Source organism: Stegostoma tigrinum, chromosome 3 (genome assembly GCF_030684315.1).
Source record: "Stegostoma tigrinum isolate sSteTig4 chromosome 3, sSteTig4.hap1, whole genome shotgun sequence".
NCBI lineage: Eukaryota > Metazoa > Chordata > Chondrichthyes > Orectolobiformes > Stegostomatidae > Stegostoma > Stegostoma tigrinum.
Window position 1 is genome coordinate 127,445,269 of NC_081356.1, and position 17,524 is coordinate 127,462,792.

The 17,524-nt window shown below is 42.5% G+C and overlaps 1 protein-coding gene across 4 annotated transcripts in view; it reads left to right on the top strand.

Moving 5' to 3' along the window:
- The first annotated feature begins 2,346 nt into the window (after window positions 1-2,346).
- Window positions 2,347-17,524, top strand: part of sh3rf1 (SH3 domain containing ring finger 1) — a 149,040-nt gene continuing 133,862 nt past the window's right edge. The window contains exons 1-2 of one of the 4 annotated variants that reach the window (XM_048528191.2): window positions 2,347-2,432; window positions 4,530-5,075. In XM_048528191.2, coding sequence (XP_048384148.2) covers window positions 4,680-5,075 — 396 coding nt within the window. In that variant the 5' untranslated portion in view covers window positions 2,347-2,432; window positions 4,530-4,679. Of the gene's footprint in view, window positions 2,433-3,986; window positions 4,036-4,100; window positions 4,179-4,529; window positions 5,076-17,524 lie in introns of those variants that run through there. The other 3 variants (XM_048528195.2, XM_048528193.2, XM_048528194.2) reach the window with 3 other exon arrangements.

Below are 17,524 nucleotides of genomic sequence, written 5' to 3' on the forward strand. Positions count from 1 at the left end.
GGTGTTACGTGGATAGATTGAAGAAGCTGGGGCTGTCTGTCTGGCTGCTGGCTGAGTGGAGTGGTGGTCAAATATATTTTGTGAAACCTTTGGTTAATTTCAGTGCGATATACCTGCAAGATTCATTTGGTTGAAGGAAATGCCCTTGTTAGCTGCAAAGGGTAAATAAAATGTTAACTGCAACAGGATTGGAAGCTCAGAACACATTGTGAATTAACGAAGAAAGAAAATAAGCAAGGTTCTCTCTCAATGTTTTGCAATCTTCGAACAGGTCCTGGTTTTGAAGCAGGTCTCTGACTCTAGAGCAGAGGTTGTGTCTTTCTATTTGTTTTTCAGTCAGAAAAAGCACATAGTGTAAAATAAGAGGATAAAAGTTTGTGAAGTGGACAAAACCCACTGCTGTTCTCACTGTTACCAGAGCTCACCAGACCATTTAAGGGGATGGGAGAAGAAAACCTCTGTGGCTTTTGTGCCATCATGACTGGAATGAGAGAGTATTCATAGATCATAGTGTAGCAGCCTCCTGGCTGCTAAAACACAGATAGATTGCTAATTTGGCCAAACAACAAGGGTGCTGGGTACACTGTACAAGTAGAACTCTGAAGTCACAAAACCCACCCATCAGACACAGTGCAAACACAACTGCTGCTAATGACATTAGTATAATGTAAAAGACAACAGTTATCTTGGACAGACATCCCCAACAACTTATCCACTAAACAAAGGTGGGCCCAGACAGAAAGGCACCGGGTCCTGCTAAACAAAGAAACTAACAGTGGCGTGCCATCCAAATGATTGAATGCTTCAAACTATTATGTGTATATCCCTGATTGGTTAGAACTATACAAAGTTCCAGAAAACCATCTAAAAGGTGTAAAAACAGGGTTCACCTGCCTCTTGGAATCTCTCTTGAAATCATCTGTGGGCTTCCAAAGAGACTAGCTGACCATCCAGAGAGAGACAGAGAGAAAGAAAGAAAGCAGCTTCACAGACCCAGAGAGTGAGCAACTGCATAAATCTACAAGAAACTCAGGAATTATTGTAACCTTAAGGGTTAAATAGGATTTGAGAAGATATGTTTAATATCGAAGATTATTGTAACTTTTTTCCTAATAAAGATGGGACTGTTTTGCATTGGTTCTGTGTTTGTACTGATTTGACTGCTTTGGTATGATGAGAGACCTAAGCAAATTATTTCATAACTTTCTGGTTGGAGTTGTCTAACTTGTTTAAGGAGAAATCAGACAACAGTAAAATCTCTGCAGTGCAGATAGATGCCATTTGGGCCATTGTGTCCTCATTGACCCTCCAAAGAGCATCTGACCACCCCCACCCCACCGTATCCTTCCAAATTTCATGGCTAATCCACAACCTACACATCTCTGGTCACTATGGACAATTTAGCATGGCTAATCCACCTAATCTGCATATTTTTGGACAGTGGGAGGAAACTAGAGCGCCTGGCAGTAACCCACGCAGACATGGGGAGAATCTGCAAATTCCACACAGACAGTTGGCCAAGGCTTGAACGTTGATCTCTGGTACTGTGACATAGTGCAACATACTGCAACTTATTAAATCTGGAATATAAAACTAATCAGAATAACTGCTGGTTGGTACAAAAACACACCTGATTCACCAATGTTTGGAAGGATATTAACATAGGAGGTGGAATAGTCCATTTTGCCTTCCAAGGCAGCTCCACCATACAAGTGATCAAGGCTGTTCATCAACTCAACAGCCTGTTCCTGATTTTCCCCATAATGTCCTTTTAGCTCCAAATGCTATATCCAACTTCTTCTTGAAATTATTCAATGTTTTGGCCTTGATTGTGTAGAAAATGCCACAGGCTCAGCACTCTCAGGGTGAAGAGAGTTTGCCTGACCTCAATTCTGATTGATTTAGCCCATACCCTTAGACTGTGGCATTCCCGGTTCTGGGCTCTCTTCATTGAGGACATCCTTCCTGCATATACCTGTCCTGTTAGAATTTTGTAGGTTTTGGTCATCCTCACCTGTGTGGCTTACATGTGACCGCAGACCTACAGCAACATGGAGCACGTGTCCCCTGAGATGCCCTCACAAGCCACTCATTTCAAGGGCAGCTCCGGCCCCTGTCAGAATGGATAAATAGTGTGAATCTGCTCTTTACAAAGTTACATTTAATCTACTAAACTACTCCCAGTCCTATTTGTGAGTGGCTCGGCAGATATAAGGTGACTTTGCACTATTGTTGTAAAACTTTTGGATTAGTTTGTAGTTTTGTCTTTGTTTGTTTGGGGGGGGGGGGGGGAGTGGTCCGTAGCGTTCGTAACTTCTCCAGCCGCAGGCCAGCCCACTGCGCAGGCGTGGACCCTGCTCGCGGCGCTTGCGCATATCGGTCGCTGGGCGGCCTGGCAACAGCGGCGGCTCCGAGAAGAGAAAGAAGAAGAGGTGAGGGAGGGAGAGATAAAAATAAACATAAACATAGAGAGAAAAACAGACACAGACAGAAAGATGGGGGTGAGGGAGAATTAGAGGAGGAGAGAGGGGTCAAGGGGAGAGGCAGGAGGGATTAAAGAGAGGAGGCTGAGTGAGGCAAGAGGCACTTCCCGGGGCTGGTTGTGTTTTGACTCCCGAGGTTAGTGTGAAGGGGAAGTGGCGGCCCGTCTCTCACGCCACCCCACCCTCTTACCCTACTCCCTCACCGCAGCCCCCCCGCCTCACCCCACCCCCACCACCCTCCCCCTCCCCCCCCTCACCCCCACCCCCTCCCTCCCCCCCTCACCCCCACCCCCTCCCTCCCCCCTCACCCCCTCCCTCACCCCCTCCCTCCCCCCTCACCCCCTCCCTCACCCCTCCCTCACCCCCTCCCTCACCCCCTCCCTCACCCCCTTTCCACCCTCCCTCACCCCTTTTCCACCCTCCCTCACCCCCTTTCCACCCTCCCTCACCCCCTTTCCACCCTCCCTCACCCCCTTACCATACCCCCTCACCACCCCGCCTCCCCACAGCCCCCTTCTCTCTCTTCCTCCACTCACACCGACATCCCCCTTCTCTCTCTTCCTCCACTCCCACCGACATCCCCCTTCTCTACCAGCAAGTTTTTTTTTGGGTAAAATGTTAATCGAGAACCTCTCCATGGTTCTGCCCCGAAATGTCTTAAAATTCCCCCTTCACTCCCGCTGTTTTCCACTGATTAACGATGTAGCAAGTCTCTGACAAAGAAATCCCGAATGCGACACGGTCCTTTCTAATCAAGTGCCCAAAATCCCGAGTGGTCGCTCGATACTGTGCTGAAAGGCGGACAGATTGACAGACGAGATCTGAAACTCACTCTTCCCCACTGATTAGGGCGCCCATTAGTGTAAAGCTTTCAAATCATTGTCTTTTTTGTCACAATTCCCAAAAGGTTGACTGTAATCTCAGTGAGTTTAGGAATATTTCCAAGACATGATTTTTGTTCTCTCGGAATTTAGTTTGTCCAAATTATATTGCAGTGTAGTCGAGTGTGTTAAACCTTTTTAAGCGCTGTGTTGTGTGTGTGATGTACCTTAATTTGGGAAGTCATCTCACTCAGAACTAAGTGAACGAATGGGAGTGGATCTGGTTCAAATCCACAAGCCTTGGGCTATGTGTCTGTGACCAGCCGCCTCTGCGATGCTGCAGGAACGAGCCTCAACGGTCGCCGGCAGCTTCTCCTGCACTTTTTTTATCTGCAGAGTTGCCCCGTGAATCTGCCTGTACGCTGGCGGACGATTCTTCGCCTTTGAAACATTGCAGCTGCCTGAGAATGTGTAGCCCTTTCGGATGGTTGGGAGGGGAGGGGGGGGAAAACGTGGGAGTTGTGCTGAAGGCGGCGGTGCAATGGTCTGTATTCTCCCCCCCCCCCCAATTGCAGAGTGAGTAATTCGCTCTGGCGTCATGTCATTCCCTGCGGTTTGCTGGATTGGGATTGGAGCTTGTAGAGCTGGCGGGGAGGGTGGGGAATAGACTGTTTGAAAGACTGGGATATTGTTGAAGCAGCGACACGCATTCGCGTTTCGCTCCACTCGGGGTAAGTCGCTGCCCCCCCCCCAGCTGCTTGTGTGCGCGGCTTCCCCAGCAATCAGCTGATGGTCTGCCGGGCTCTGCAGAAGGGACTGGAGCTCTTATTCGGAACCATTCGGTCCATCCAGCTGTTTCTGTCGGCATTCTTCGGTAGCTAAATGTTTAGTCCCACCTACATGCTGTCGTTCGCAGCCCCGATTTAAAAAAAACCTGACTTTTAGATTATTTTGGACGAAGGAGTAGCATTGCATTATGGCTTATGTGTAACCTTATTGCTAATAAAGCTCTGTTGCTACGTTGTTTATTTAGGAGACCTCTGTAGATATTTTTTGAGAAAGAGCAAATCATTATATGTAACTTTGATGCAGTTAATGGGGAAGAATAATCACCTTATTTCTCCTTAATTTTTTATGGCCAGGAACTTTTTTTTAAGATGCTTGTTCTGTACTGCCATAATCCTGTATCCCCATTATTTTTGTGTTTGTTTGGTTTCTGAAACAGTTATTTGAAGTTGAAGTGGAAAGGAATGGATGTGACGTGACTGAGGTTGCTGGCTATCAGGTTGTTCATCACTCAGCGGAACCTTTGTTACAATGAGGTTTCTCTGGAGACCTGCCTCGGACTGAAGCTTTGGAATCGGAGTGCGAAACAATGGACGAATCCATTTTGTTGGACCTGCTGGAGTGTCCCGTGTGCTTAGAGCGACTGGATGCCACGGCCAAGGTGTTGCCATGCCAGCACACGTTCTGCCGACGGTGCCTGCAGGGCATCTTAAACTCCCGGAGCGAACTGCGCTGCCCGGAGTGCCGAACTTTGGTGGACTGCAGCGTTGACGAACTCCCCACCAACATCTTGCTGGTGCGACTACTGGATGGTATTAAACACCGGCCGAGGAGGCCGGGTAGCAGTGGGATCAACGGCAATAACAACGTAAATGGTACCACCAGAGTACAAAGCAACGGAGCTATTTCTGTCCCCAACTGTGGCACTGCGTTGCGGGATCTTCAGAGCATTCATCGAGTGCAGGCACGTAGTCCCCCAGTCAGGGTAGGTTCACTTTGGTTTGCCTCTGCAGGTCACGTTAATGTGAGTGCGGTTAATGCTAAAACATTGAGGGCTGAAGAGTGTTTGGATGTTGAAACTTTGAATATTCTCTAGTCATTTTGGTATGAGTATGCATGCTCATACACAATTGCTTTTTCTTTTGAGGTATGAGTAACTGGTCAAATGACTATTCAGCACACAGAAATTAAATTAACCTGCAATACAGAAACAGGAGTATGCAGTGTGGGTCCTCAAGTCTGTTTTGTCATTTATTAAGATTGAAGACTCATGTGATCAAGAAACACTGCTGACTTAGTGTTCAAGAGGGCTCTCGTATTAATAATTCTTTTAACTTCATCAAATCCAATTATCATTTATCTCTTCTGCAGAAATGCATCAGATTGAGTCCCGGCTCTTTGGTTTTGAACAGCTAAACTTTGGGACAGCATAGCCCAAGAGCCTTTTTGCTGCATTGTGGTTTTAAACCAGGCAGTTCCCCATTTACACCAGCTAACTTGCTCTGCAGCTCCTCCATCTAGGAGAACACTTGTGCTTTTGCATGGCAGCACATACACACCTTCTCTAGGTTAAGCTTAAGGTGTAGTCATCAGGAGAGCTTGACTGGCAGTTTTTTTTAAACTCCCACTTGGTTTAAGATGCAACTGATTCATCAAGAGATGGGCACCATACTCACCACATTTAAATTGTGTATAAATTATGAACTATGTTACACACTGCAGACAGGATGAGTCCCAATTTATACTGCGGCTGGGCAACCTGAGAATTGGAAACCTCTCCTGTTAATGTTTCAATCTAAGCCATTCTGCACTGAATTTGAAACAGTAAACAACACCTTTCTCCCATCATAATGCAGTTCATCAGTAGGATGTTGATGCCACTGATTTCCCATTTATTTATGCACCGAGAAGTATCATTCTCAATTCTGTGATAACACAGTGTGGAGCTGGAGGAACACAGCAGGCCAGGCAGCATCAGAGGAGCAGGAAAGCTGACATTTTGGGTCGGGACCCTGTGTTTTGAGTGAAACTAGCTGGCTAATCAACAAAACTAGACCTCATAAATACAGCAAAACTTGCTGATCTGCTCAACTTTCAACTGATTGTTAGTTTGTGTATCTTATTGCACTAGCTATCAGATGGTTAATAGACAACTGATTCCACTGAGAACTGTGCACTTGTACTCCTGGAAAAACCCAAGGGTGACTTGCAGCTGCCCAGCTTTGGTATGTTGAGGTAATTTGTAAGCTATGCAGTATTTGGGTACTGCTACGCTGTGATGTTTATCTGTGCTATGGTTCATGTATTTCTTACCAGAGTTATGGAGTTCAAGATATGTTGATGAATATTGTAACCAGTATGTGTGATCTAGCCTGAGGGAAGTAACCCAGTGTCTTGCATTTTGAATGCATGTTTCTGTGCCAAGATTTGCAATTTTTAGTCAGATAGATCAATGGCCCTATTCAGTTACTGTGCCTGCTTCAGTGGATCTTCAAATCTCTCAATAAATGGCTCCGTGCTTTATTTAATCCGAAAGAGTGATGGGTTTAGTACCCCGAACTTGCAGCTAAGACTGGAATTGCCTTATTCCGGAAACACTTTGCCTTTCCTTCTATTTCACGGCTAAATTGATGAATTCAGAATTAGCTTGCTTTGTGTGCCATCCCCAGACTTAGCATTGTGTGCAAACAGACTTTGAAAATTCCTTTGACCTGAGTAATATCTGAGGTCTTTATGTAGCCCTGATGAAAATATTCCTCTGACATCCAGAGGGAAATAGCATGATGGGCTTATGCCAGTGGCTGGAAAATGTTCCCTTTTCCCCTCTGGGGAAACAGCATGTACTGTGAAATCTGCTTGCATGCATTGATTGAAAACAAGCTGAAAAACTGAGCAGTATTTCCATGAGAATGGTTATTAGATTTTACCTGTGCAATCAGATAAGTTAAAATTAATTTTCAGGAATTTGATGTGATTATTGAAAAAAGCATGTGCAGTAATCAATAGAAAATAATTTTTAGATTGCACTGCACTGTTTACCAAATGGAAATGGAGTACTGCAGCACCGTGCTACCACAGGCGGTTTTATAGTGTCATCAGTGGAAGGCTCAGCAACTGCAGTTTTTACCAGATTCCTTCACCCTTTTTTCTAAACTGGGAAAATTTTGGTGCTCTAAACTCCCGGTTGCCCCGGTATTGCTGCCAAACATATGTTATGGTGTCAAGAATTTCAGTTTGAAGACAGCTGAGTGCTGCCCATTGGGAGTCCCTTTTTGGGCTGTCTGTATGTTCGTTTACATTTAAAAAAGGACATTGGATAGGGAACCTGTGTATCTCACCATTGTTAGTAATGCATATTTGCTGACTGTTTCAACAGCAACTGAGATCTACCTTTGCTTCTGCCCAGCACCCGACATTTGAGCATGCTTCAGGGTAATAGTGTAAATTAGAGAATTTCTGAATTGGCTGCTGTCAGAATCCTGGAAGTTACCATTTACCAGAAACGGAACTTGGTTAGGCATTTAATTACCGAAAAGAAGCAAGACTACATGTGGCAAGGGGTCCAGTCACGAGTAATTCATCACTGATTCCCCAAAGCCTGTTCACCGTATGTAATGAAATATTCCCCACTTGTAGCTCCAACAACACTCAAGGAGCTTGGCGCTGTCCAGAACAAAGCAGCCCGCTTGTTTGGCACTAAATTCACATTCACTGCCTTGACTACCAAAGCTCAGCAGCAGCATTGTGAGCCATATACAAGGAGCACTGCAGAAATTCACCAAAACTTTCGAGATAGGACCTTCCAAACCCACCATCACTACCTTCTGGGATAAAGTCAGAATCCTGGAATCCTCTCCCTAATGGGATTGCAGGTCTATATTAAACCAAATAGATTGCAGCAGTTTAAGGTGGTATTCACTGCACCACCTCGAGGCCAATTGGGGATGTGCAATGAATACCGGCCCAACCAGTGCAACCCATGTGTGAATGAAGCAAAAAAAATCAGAATGAAAATATAAAATTCCTTTTCAGATTTTATTACGAAGGTAGCAGTATTCTCCCTTGGGAAAACAGAGGTCCATGTCTGATGGAATTCACTCTAGGAAATACTTTCTAGAAATCTGTGTGGGCTTTTGCAATCTGCTGGTTGCCTGAACCTGTCCAAGTGGCCCAACAATTATCCAAAATGACCTGTGGAACTCTGAATTCAAAGAGAGAGGCCACATGATGCATTGAAAGTCAATCATGTCAGTTTGGCCTTAAATCAAAACCCCTGCCCTTGTGTCTAGGCCATTTCTTAATATCTTTTCAAAGAACAAGCATTGACACTGAGACAAAACGAGCTTGTGTGACCATTATTGGCAACACCTGGTACAGGTGTGTTGACTGGTTGCATCCTGAATTTACATGCTGTAATTAAGCTGGTGCATTTGTAGAAATGAAATTCTTGGTTTTGTTATCAAAGTGGGCAAACATGAAGCATATCAATTAAGAAGCAGCACAGGACAGAATCCACTGCAAGTTGTAGCCACATTTTAAATAACTTTGTATCTCTACAGCACCTTAAAGGGAGCAAAATATCTCCAAGTGCTGACAAAAGCAATTATTAATTAAAATTTGACCCTGAATCACGTGTAAAGTTAGGACAGGTGACTAAACTTGTACAATGTGGTAGGTTTTAGAGAGGATCCTTTTAAAGGAGAAGGGTAAAAGGTGGATACATTTAGGACAATTTGATGTCAAGGAGCTGATGACATGGTCACCACTGATTAAGCAACAAAAATGTTCCAAGAAAGTGTTGGAGTGCACAGAGATCTGAAGGTTCTGTGGTTGGAGAATTGGTGAAGCGATATCATGGAATTATTTGGCAAGAACGATGGGAATTTTATGATTAGAACTCCAGATGGGAAATCACAAAGGAAGGCACTGCTCCTGGGCTGCAGGTTCAGACGAAGTAGCAGAATTTAGCACGCATGCAGCAGTCTTTTGGATGGGAGACATTTGATTCAAGGGTGTTTAAATAGATAAAATAGATGTGATGAAGCTGTGACCAAGGAATTCAGCAGTGTGTGAACTGGGGCAGAGTCAGAGTAGGAATGTTAGAGGTGGAAGTAGACAGATTTGGTGATGTTGAATGTTCTTAAATATCCAACCTTGAAATACTTTTATAGTCCCTTTCAATATGTATCTGTTCTTTGATTTGGAAAGAGATGGCACATTTCAGAGCATATTGCTTTATAAGTGAGTGGCAGAAGCATCTCAACAGAAGCTCATCGTTGTCTTCACCTGATTGACTGACACACACACACGCCCTCCCCCCCCCCCCCCCCCCCCCCCGCCAAAAACGGGGACTAGTGTGTCCGTCATTCTAATGTAACCCGAGTCAGACTTCGAAATGATGGCAAGGTCATGTGCCTCCCCAACACACACCACACTCATTCTTTGTCATCATCCTGTATGATGAACAGATTTCACGTTAGTGTCAACCTTTTAACTTCCCTGGCCATTGAAGATTTAAACAAAGTTGGAGAAAATGGCAGATCTCATCGAACTGTACACTGTGGAGTTAAATCCATGATTGCATTTTAAAAATAGGAGTTCCAGTTTCAAACATTCCAGAGCAAAATATTCGAAGAACTAAATTTCAGGTGTTTGAGAACCACTGGCTTTGAAACTGAAATCCACATGTTTGGCTGCAGAAAATGCCTTCACGTTATTGGATGGCAGAGATTTCTGAAGCTACTCTGAAGCAATAAGCCGGATGCATACCTCTGTCTTTAGGATCCTAACTGTGTGCATTGTACAGAAGGATTATGAAGAAAAGCCATTCAAGAATCACAAAGCAGTTGTGTAAATTAATTTATTACTCATATCACATTTTTCTGTTTATGAGCAAGTTACAGTATGTGGCTATTTACTGCAAAACAATGGAAGTAGAAATCTTGTTGTGTAAATAACCTTGCAGGAGGAATGGTGTATGTCATTGAAGAACAACACTATAGCTGCACCATGTTTTTGAGGGGTATGGAAAGCAGTGCTCCTGAAGTTCAGTTCCTGGAAGTGCTTTGCCTTGGCTTCTTGTCTGACAGCTGGTCCTTGGCGCTGGAACCTGTAGTGATAGATCTGCTATGTTTTCCACTTGCTCAGATTATTTGAAAACTATCTTCGCTGGACAGTGCAAATAGTAGAGAGATGTATCTGAAACCTGTTCCTCCAAAAAGGAAATTGTAGCCTGAACAGTTTATTGTGGAGTTGTCAGTCTTGCATTCCAGCAACACAATGGCAGTTGAGTATTGGTGTTAACTTTTACTGGAATTGTATTGTAAAAATATTGTAAAAATACATTAAATGGAATAAACTGCTTAACCTGTGGGTGTAGTAATTGTTTAGGTTGTTATGAGGCTTCTAGTCAATATTGTCTTTCCAGCTCTGAGGAAAATAATGATTCAGTTGCTTACTGTATATAATAATGTGAAGTAGTAAGTGTTCTTCTTAGACACTCATCAGATAATTTCATCTCCTGTTTCTGAACACTTCTTTATAAAACAGTCAAAATCACAGCACTCAAAAATAACAATGGTTTGGGACTTTGCATTAGTGGCAGCTTTTATGTTTTGCATGGGGGACTATATTGTTTCTCCTCCAGTGGCTGTCAACAATGTTGTGTTGCAACACTGCATCCTCTACTCCTTTAATTTGCCATCAGTGCAACTTCGGCTGATGTTCTAATCATGCCATTAATGGGTTGGAATGTCCCTTAAGACTTCATAGCTGAACGTTGTTTGGCTCTGAGCCACGTGAGCTGAAAAACTTGGTCAAAGACTTGGTTTTTAAGGAGTGCCGTAAGAAAGGAAGCAGAAGCAAAGTCAATTCCAGAGCGTGGGGGCTGCTGTTTGTACAGTGATTAAAATTGGGCAAGTGCAAGAAGCCAGAATTGAAAAGGTGCAAATTCTTGGAGAAGGTAGGGCTGGGCGTGTGACTGAGATAAGAAAAGACAAAACCATGGGGGATTTGAAAATAAGGATTAGAATTTCAAAAGTGTAGCATTGGCAGAATGGAAACAAACTTAATTCAATGAGCATGCTACCTTTTGGCCATCAGCTTCCTATTGATCATTGTCAACCTCATTGAAACAATTAATTTTTGTAATGTATGACCACGTACTGAACAAAAAATGATTTCGGCCTATCATCTTAGTGCTGGCATTTAGAATGAGCTATCTTGTCTACTTTGCCACTGATCTTAAATGTCTCAGAAGAGATATCCTTTACACATATTTTTCTAGTTTCCATTTGAAATCATTAATTGGATTTGCTTCCAGTACCTTTTGTAGGTAATCCGTTCCAGGACATGACAACTTGCTTCTTTAAAAAAAATCTTGTTTTCCTCCCCACCATAAGTCAACTGCCATTATGTTAATTTTGCTGCTACTTTGCTTCTTTTTAAAACATTTGCAGTGTACAGTGATATTCAGTCAAATGCAGAACATTTTTGTAGGTTCAAAGAGTAGACTATTGTAACAGTCCAAGAAGTATAGTGTCTTGATTTTCTGGGCCTCTTCATTAATTTCTGGAATTGCCCTTTGCACTCCAATGTATAGAAATGATCAATTAAAGCAAGTCATGTAATTATTTAGCACCCGAGTTCTTGGCTTTGAATGTTCGCACCACCAGCCTAGACATTTGCTTTCTCTTGGGCTTGCCTGCTCTGTCGCGCTCTTCCCTAAAATATAAAATGTCCTTGGCTAGAGAAACTGGGATGATCCATTTAAAACAAATCCATGTGAAGGGTTTAGGCCTGAAATGTCAGCTCTTGTGCTCTAAAGATGCTGCTTGGCCTGCTGTGTTCATCCAGCTCCACACTTTGTTATCTTGGATTTCATCCGGATGGGATTCACAACACCAAATTGTAAAAAGGACAAGAGGGCTTAGATTTGAAGTGATTTGCAAAAAAAGCAAGGGTGTTGTGAGAAAATACTGAACACGACTTGTCCTTGGTTTGTGGAATGCGGTGTCTGAAAAGTTCAGTTGAAGCATTCTAGAGTACATTGGGTGATAATTTGAATAAAAATAACATAGAGGAATATGGGGGGAAAAGAGATTTGTAGTACTTAATCATATTGACTCAGTTGATGCAGGCATAATGGGCTGAACAATCCTTCTGCACAATAACATTTTGAGAGTCTGTGAATTTAGCATTTCTAGAAATGGTTTGTATTGAAGCTGGATTCTACTTAAATTCTCAAGTATAAATGCTACAAACTAATGTGTTGCTAACAAGGGGCTGAAACATTGAATTGTTCAAGGCTTTACTTCCTGTGGTGTTTAAACACCTCAACAAAAATCCCATTGCTGAAGCAGCTAGTGATGCAGTAGTAAGCTAAAGATAATCTGTGATATGAGAGAACTGCCATTTGTTTCTGTGCATGGCTGCTTCAGTTACTTTCCATTCTGCAGGTTTTCAGTGGCGGTTCATTTGGTCTATATGTGCTTGCATGACAGCACCACGTTAATTTATAGAACTCCTTAAATGTAAGCCATCCCAAAGAGCTTCTTAGGCAGGTAGTTGGATAAATTTAACATGTGAGTGACACAGGGCTCTGTAAAACTGCATAACCAAAAGCTTTGATGGAGTAGTGTTTTAAAAGGAGAGTGAAAGATATTGAACCATAGTTTAAGGAGACAATTTCAGAGTTTTAGCATCTCTGTAGTTGAATTCATAAGTGCCACTGGCAGGCCAGAAATCTCTTGGTAATATGACCTCATATTATTTAATCATTTGGGGATGTGTATTTTGTTGGCTGGGCCATCATTTATTGTCCACCCCTAATTGCCCCTGAGAAAGTGGTTTGGAGCAGCTCAGCATCAGATATTACTAGCTAATGCTTCTATGAACACCTTGAATGTTGAGGTACTTTTGTACCAGTGTGTTAAGACTGGTAAGGTTCAGAATCTAGTTTCCACTTCTGCATTGAGAATTTGCATTCATGGCTTGAGACAGTCATGCTCTATTGATTGCTTTATCTGGAAATCAATTTCCATTGATAAGAGCCAGCTATTCAAATGATGATTCTACTTATCCAATACTCTTCCATTGAGATAGACACACAGTTAGGATTACGACACCAGATGTGTCTATCCACACAAGTCAGGCCATTTACTCTTTAACAGTCAGGATTCTGAGGAACAATCCAAATCGCTCTCAAATTACATATGGCACAGTTTAAAATGTGACCCTAGTAAACCATTTTGAGACAGTCATGTACGGTTTGCCCTTGAATTTTAGTCGCGTACCTACCTGTAGAAATGAGGATTTCAGTGTTGTGCCAAAAATGCTGTTCAGAGTTTTAGGAGTCTGTGTGCATCTACTAGTCATTAATTTCTCCATCACTGTCATAATTATCTAGTTTGGCACAATCTGACCAAGTACACACTTCTGCAAATATTTATAGATATTTTGACTTGAGTTAAATCACTCTGTAGTTTGGTGAGACTTGTATTGAAAGTTGAGTGAATTGGATTGCAGCCATATTTATTGTTTAGTGCCAACCCTTAACCATATCAAATGGAACAGTTTGTACAGAAAGAGAATGCTGTTGTTTTTGGCAATTGAGATATACTTCGGAGATTTAGAGCAGTGTTTAATTAGTTGTCAGAACTTCGGGTGGGTGGCTATGTTTAAGATTCATCCTGAAAGCATTTTTGTTTTAGTTTTATTTCACAAAAAAAAATGTGTAGATTGAGATCAGAGCTTTCCCCCCGTTCTAGACAGCGAATTAAATGGACGCAGGTCGTCAGCAAAGATCAAATAGGAAATTGCATGCTCGTGTCTCAAACCTAAGCAAAGCTATTTGAAGCCAACAGCCCATTCTAGTGGTTTGTGTTTAACAGCATGAAAGGCATTAGCATTTCCCGATTTGTCTATTTGTGGTCACGCTACACCTCAACCACACAAGTTTAAAGAAATTGTTGGCAGTGAGCTACAGGCATTGATATGAGTACTTAGAAGATGGGTGGTTTTCAATGATACAGACATTCCAATATCCTTGGTTTGATGTCGTGTCTCTGGAACAGAGCAAAATTCAAAACAGGATTGAAGGCAATGTTCATGTCTTCAAAACTCAATCCTTGCATGATGATTGGTTGTAATAGATGTGCTGCATTGAGTAGTTAACTGTTGTAGGATGATGAGCATTGTAGCTCAGCATCGATAGATACTTCTTTACAAAATTTTTGATCTTGTTCTACTTCTCTTTGCTCCTTATTCTTCGACAGTTTTTGTTCACCTGCCCTAACACCTCTGCCTTTGGCTTGATAATAAATTGTGATAGTAAATGTTCTTGTGAACTTCGTTCGATGCCATACGCGTGCAAGTTCTTGACAATTTAGTGAATACGCAGAAATCTAGTTGATTGTCTGCATCAAGACCCATTAATAATGTGTTCTACTGACCATGAGATCCTGAAGCAGATGGGCGCAGCACATGAGATTAGGACTGTGAAAAATTTAGGTTGATTTGATTAGAACAATCTCAAGAGTGACCAGGTTGGTCACAACCTGTCTCTGCCTCCCTAACCGGTTCTTCCTCTCATCCATCCCTTCCTCCCACCCCAAGCCGCACCCCCAGCTACCTACTAACCTCATCCCACCTCCTTGACTTTTCCGTCTTCCCTGGACTGACCTATCCCCTCCCTACCTCCCCACCTACACTCTCTCCACCTATCTTCTTTACTCTCCATCTTCGGTCTGCCTCCCCCTCTCTCCCTATTTATTCCAGTTCCCTCTCCCCATCCCCCTCTCTGATGAAGGGTCTAGGCCCGAAACGTCAGCTTTTGTGCTCCTGAGATGCTGCTTGGCCTGCTGTGTTCATCCAGCCTCACATTTTATTATCTAAAGGGGTGGGTGATCTGTTCTGATGATACTAGTTTAGCTTTTGACAGAGCAGCTCCCATTTGATGCTATATGCAAAATGCCATCTTAAATTATACATTCAAGTCTCTGGAACCCATAACCTTAAGACTTGCAGGTAAGAGTGCTGCCCATTGAACCACAGCTGACATCTGGTTACCAACAACTCCGATGTTCTTGTGGCTCACGTTTGGCAACACTGATTTTTGTTTTGAGGTTTGCTGGAAGTTTTTTATCCTTTGGAAGTACAAGATTGATTATTAGCCACTGAAAAGAAAATTTATGGAGCAAAAAACAGCCATTAACACCAATCACACAAAATATTTGGAAGATTGAGGTTGGTGAAGGAAGTATGCGTGTGTATGTTTTGCACAAGTTTGAGAAGGTGGAGTGCAGACATTTGACCTTTTTATCCAAACCGAGCTACCAGCATGCCCAAACAAAATAGGAAACATTTAAAAGTTCAAATTAAAACACCTGTGCAATTGAATATCATGTTGCAGATACTGATTCCTTGAACATTCTAGTCAAGTCAATATTTTTTTTAAATCAAAGATTTCCATGCTCCTTGGTCAAATAAACTTAATTAGCAGGAGGATCAAGCAAGAGTGCATCTTCAAACTCTTGCATGAGATTTTCCTGTCTTTCTGTTCACCTCAGACCACACACCTTTGGCCAAGTGGGTGGGTGATTTGCTCCCATGCTTCTGTCTGTGCTGCTTGGGCACATTCATTATTTAATGCAGAAGCACTTCAAAACTTGACCCTGAATTATTGCCTGGAGAGCCCTGATGATGTTGGAACAGTGTTGTTTATGTTTTGGGGGCAGATTCAACTCTCAAGGAATAAATGAAAGGAAATACGTAGTGCATACAATGTGGTTGGTAGTTGCAGCTTTTGGGTGGTTTTGAGTGAGTGGACCTTGCAGATGAGCAGTGGGAAGGTTATGCTAGGATGCTGAGTGTGACATCTTTGCTAGTCGTGCTAAGTTTGACCAGAACTGATGGCCCCTTTTATGCTCCACCTGTCGTCACTCCCTGCTGCTTCCGCAGGTGAAAGAAAAAAATTGCTTTTTTGTTTTGAAAAGGACCTCAAGTGCATGGTATTAACAAACCTATTTTTCCATCATAGCCTGTCAAGATAGTTTTGGACTTTCACCTGTGAAACTTTTAGTATGTTAGTGTCCAAGTCCAGACTTCAACTTATTCCTCAGGTGCATGAATGTTGTGCTGACATTGAGGGCTTTTGTTAGTGGCAAATAGATGAATTGCAAAAAAAGTTAGTATGCAGGGATAGCAGATTTTAGGCAAGCTAGTATGACTATTTATTGCAACTGGAATTGAATACAAAAGTAGGGAACTTATGTTTCAGTTATACGGGGCACTGGTGAAGCCATATTTGGGAAAACTGTGCATTGCACTTAAGGAAGCATGCAAATTTGGTGGAAGTGTTTCATACAAAGTTTTCCAGACTGACACCTGGAATGAGAGGGCTTTCGTTGAGGAAGGTTTGGACAGGTTAGACTTGTATCTATCCAATGGAGTTTAGAAGAGTAAGATGTGACTTCACTGAAATTTAAAAGATCTTGAGGAATGTTGACAGGCTGGATGCGAAGATAATTTCCTTTTATGCCCAAATCTAGAACTCTGGTTTGTTGTTTAAAAATCAACAGGCATTCTTTAAAAACAATGAGGTGTAGTTTTTTTTCCCTCATGCAGGATCAAGAGTCTTTGGAGCCTTCTTATTATAAACGCGGTAGAAGAGTCCTTAAATTTTTCACAACAGATGTAGACTCTTGTTAAACAAAGTGAAAGGTTATCAGGTGTAGGCAGGAATATGGATTTGAGGTTACATTGGGATCAGTTTTGGCAGAGCTGGCTCAAGGGACTGAATTCCTTACTCATCAGAATTTGAATCTAGATTTGAGAATGGGTATTGTGGCTAACACTGGTATAGTGAGAGAACACTGATACCTGAGATGGCTTCTTTCAGATGGGTTAATAAATCAGTAGGATGCAGCTGATTTGTAAAGCACTGTTCAGATGAGCAGGGAAGTTTCTGTAGTATACTGCATCAAAACATAATCTACTCTGTAAAAGCTGACTTATCTGATTCAAATCTCCCTGATTTGTGGGAGCATGCTATGCGCAATGTGGCTGCTGTTCTCCACATTATAACGGTGACTACACTAAAAGTACTTATTAAGCTTTAGGATATCATGCCGTCTTGCAAAGGTGCCTTCTAAAAGCTAGTGTTTTATTCACCTTAAAACTGTTGATTTGCAGTGTGAACTTGCTTCTATGCTGTACAATGACATACAAAAAAGACCAAAAGATGCAAACAGAATCTTTTAAGTAGATTTTACTGTGCAGTTTCTTTGGAGGTCACTGCATTAGGAAGGATGGGAAGCTGCTGTTGAGCAACAGTAGCCTATTGTTTAATACACAGCTGAAACATACCCAAGGCTTCGATTGCAAGTTCATGGAGCAGTATCCATTTCAGCACCACTCATTGTTAGTTAAGAGTCA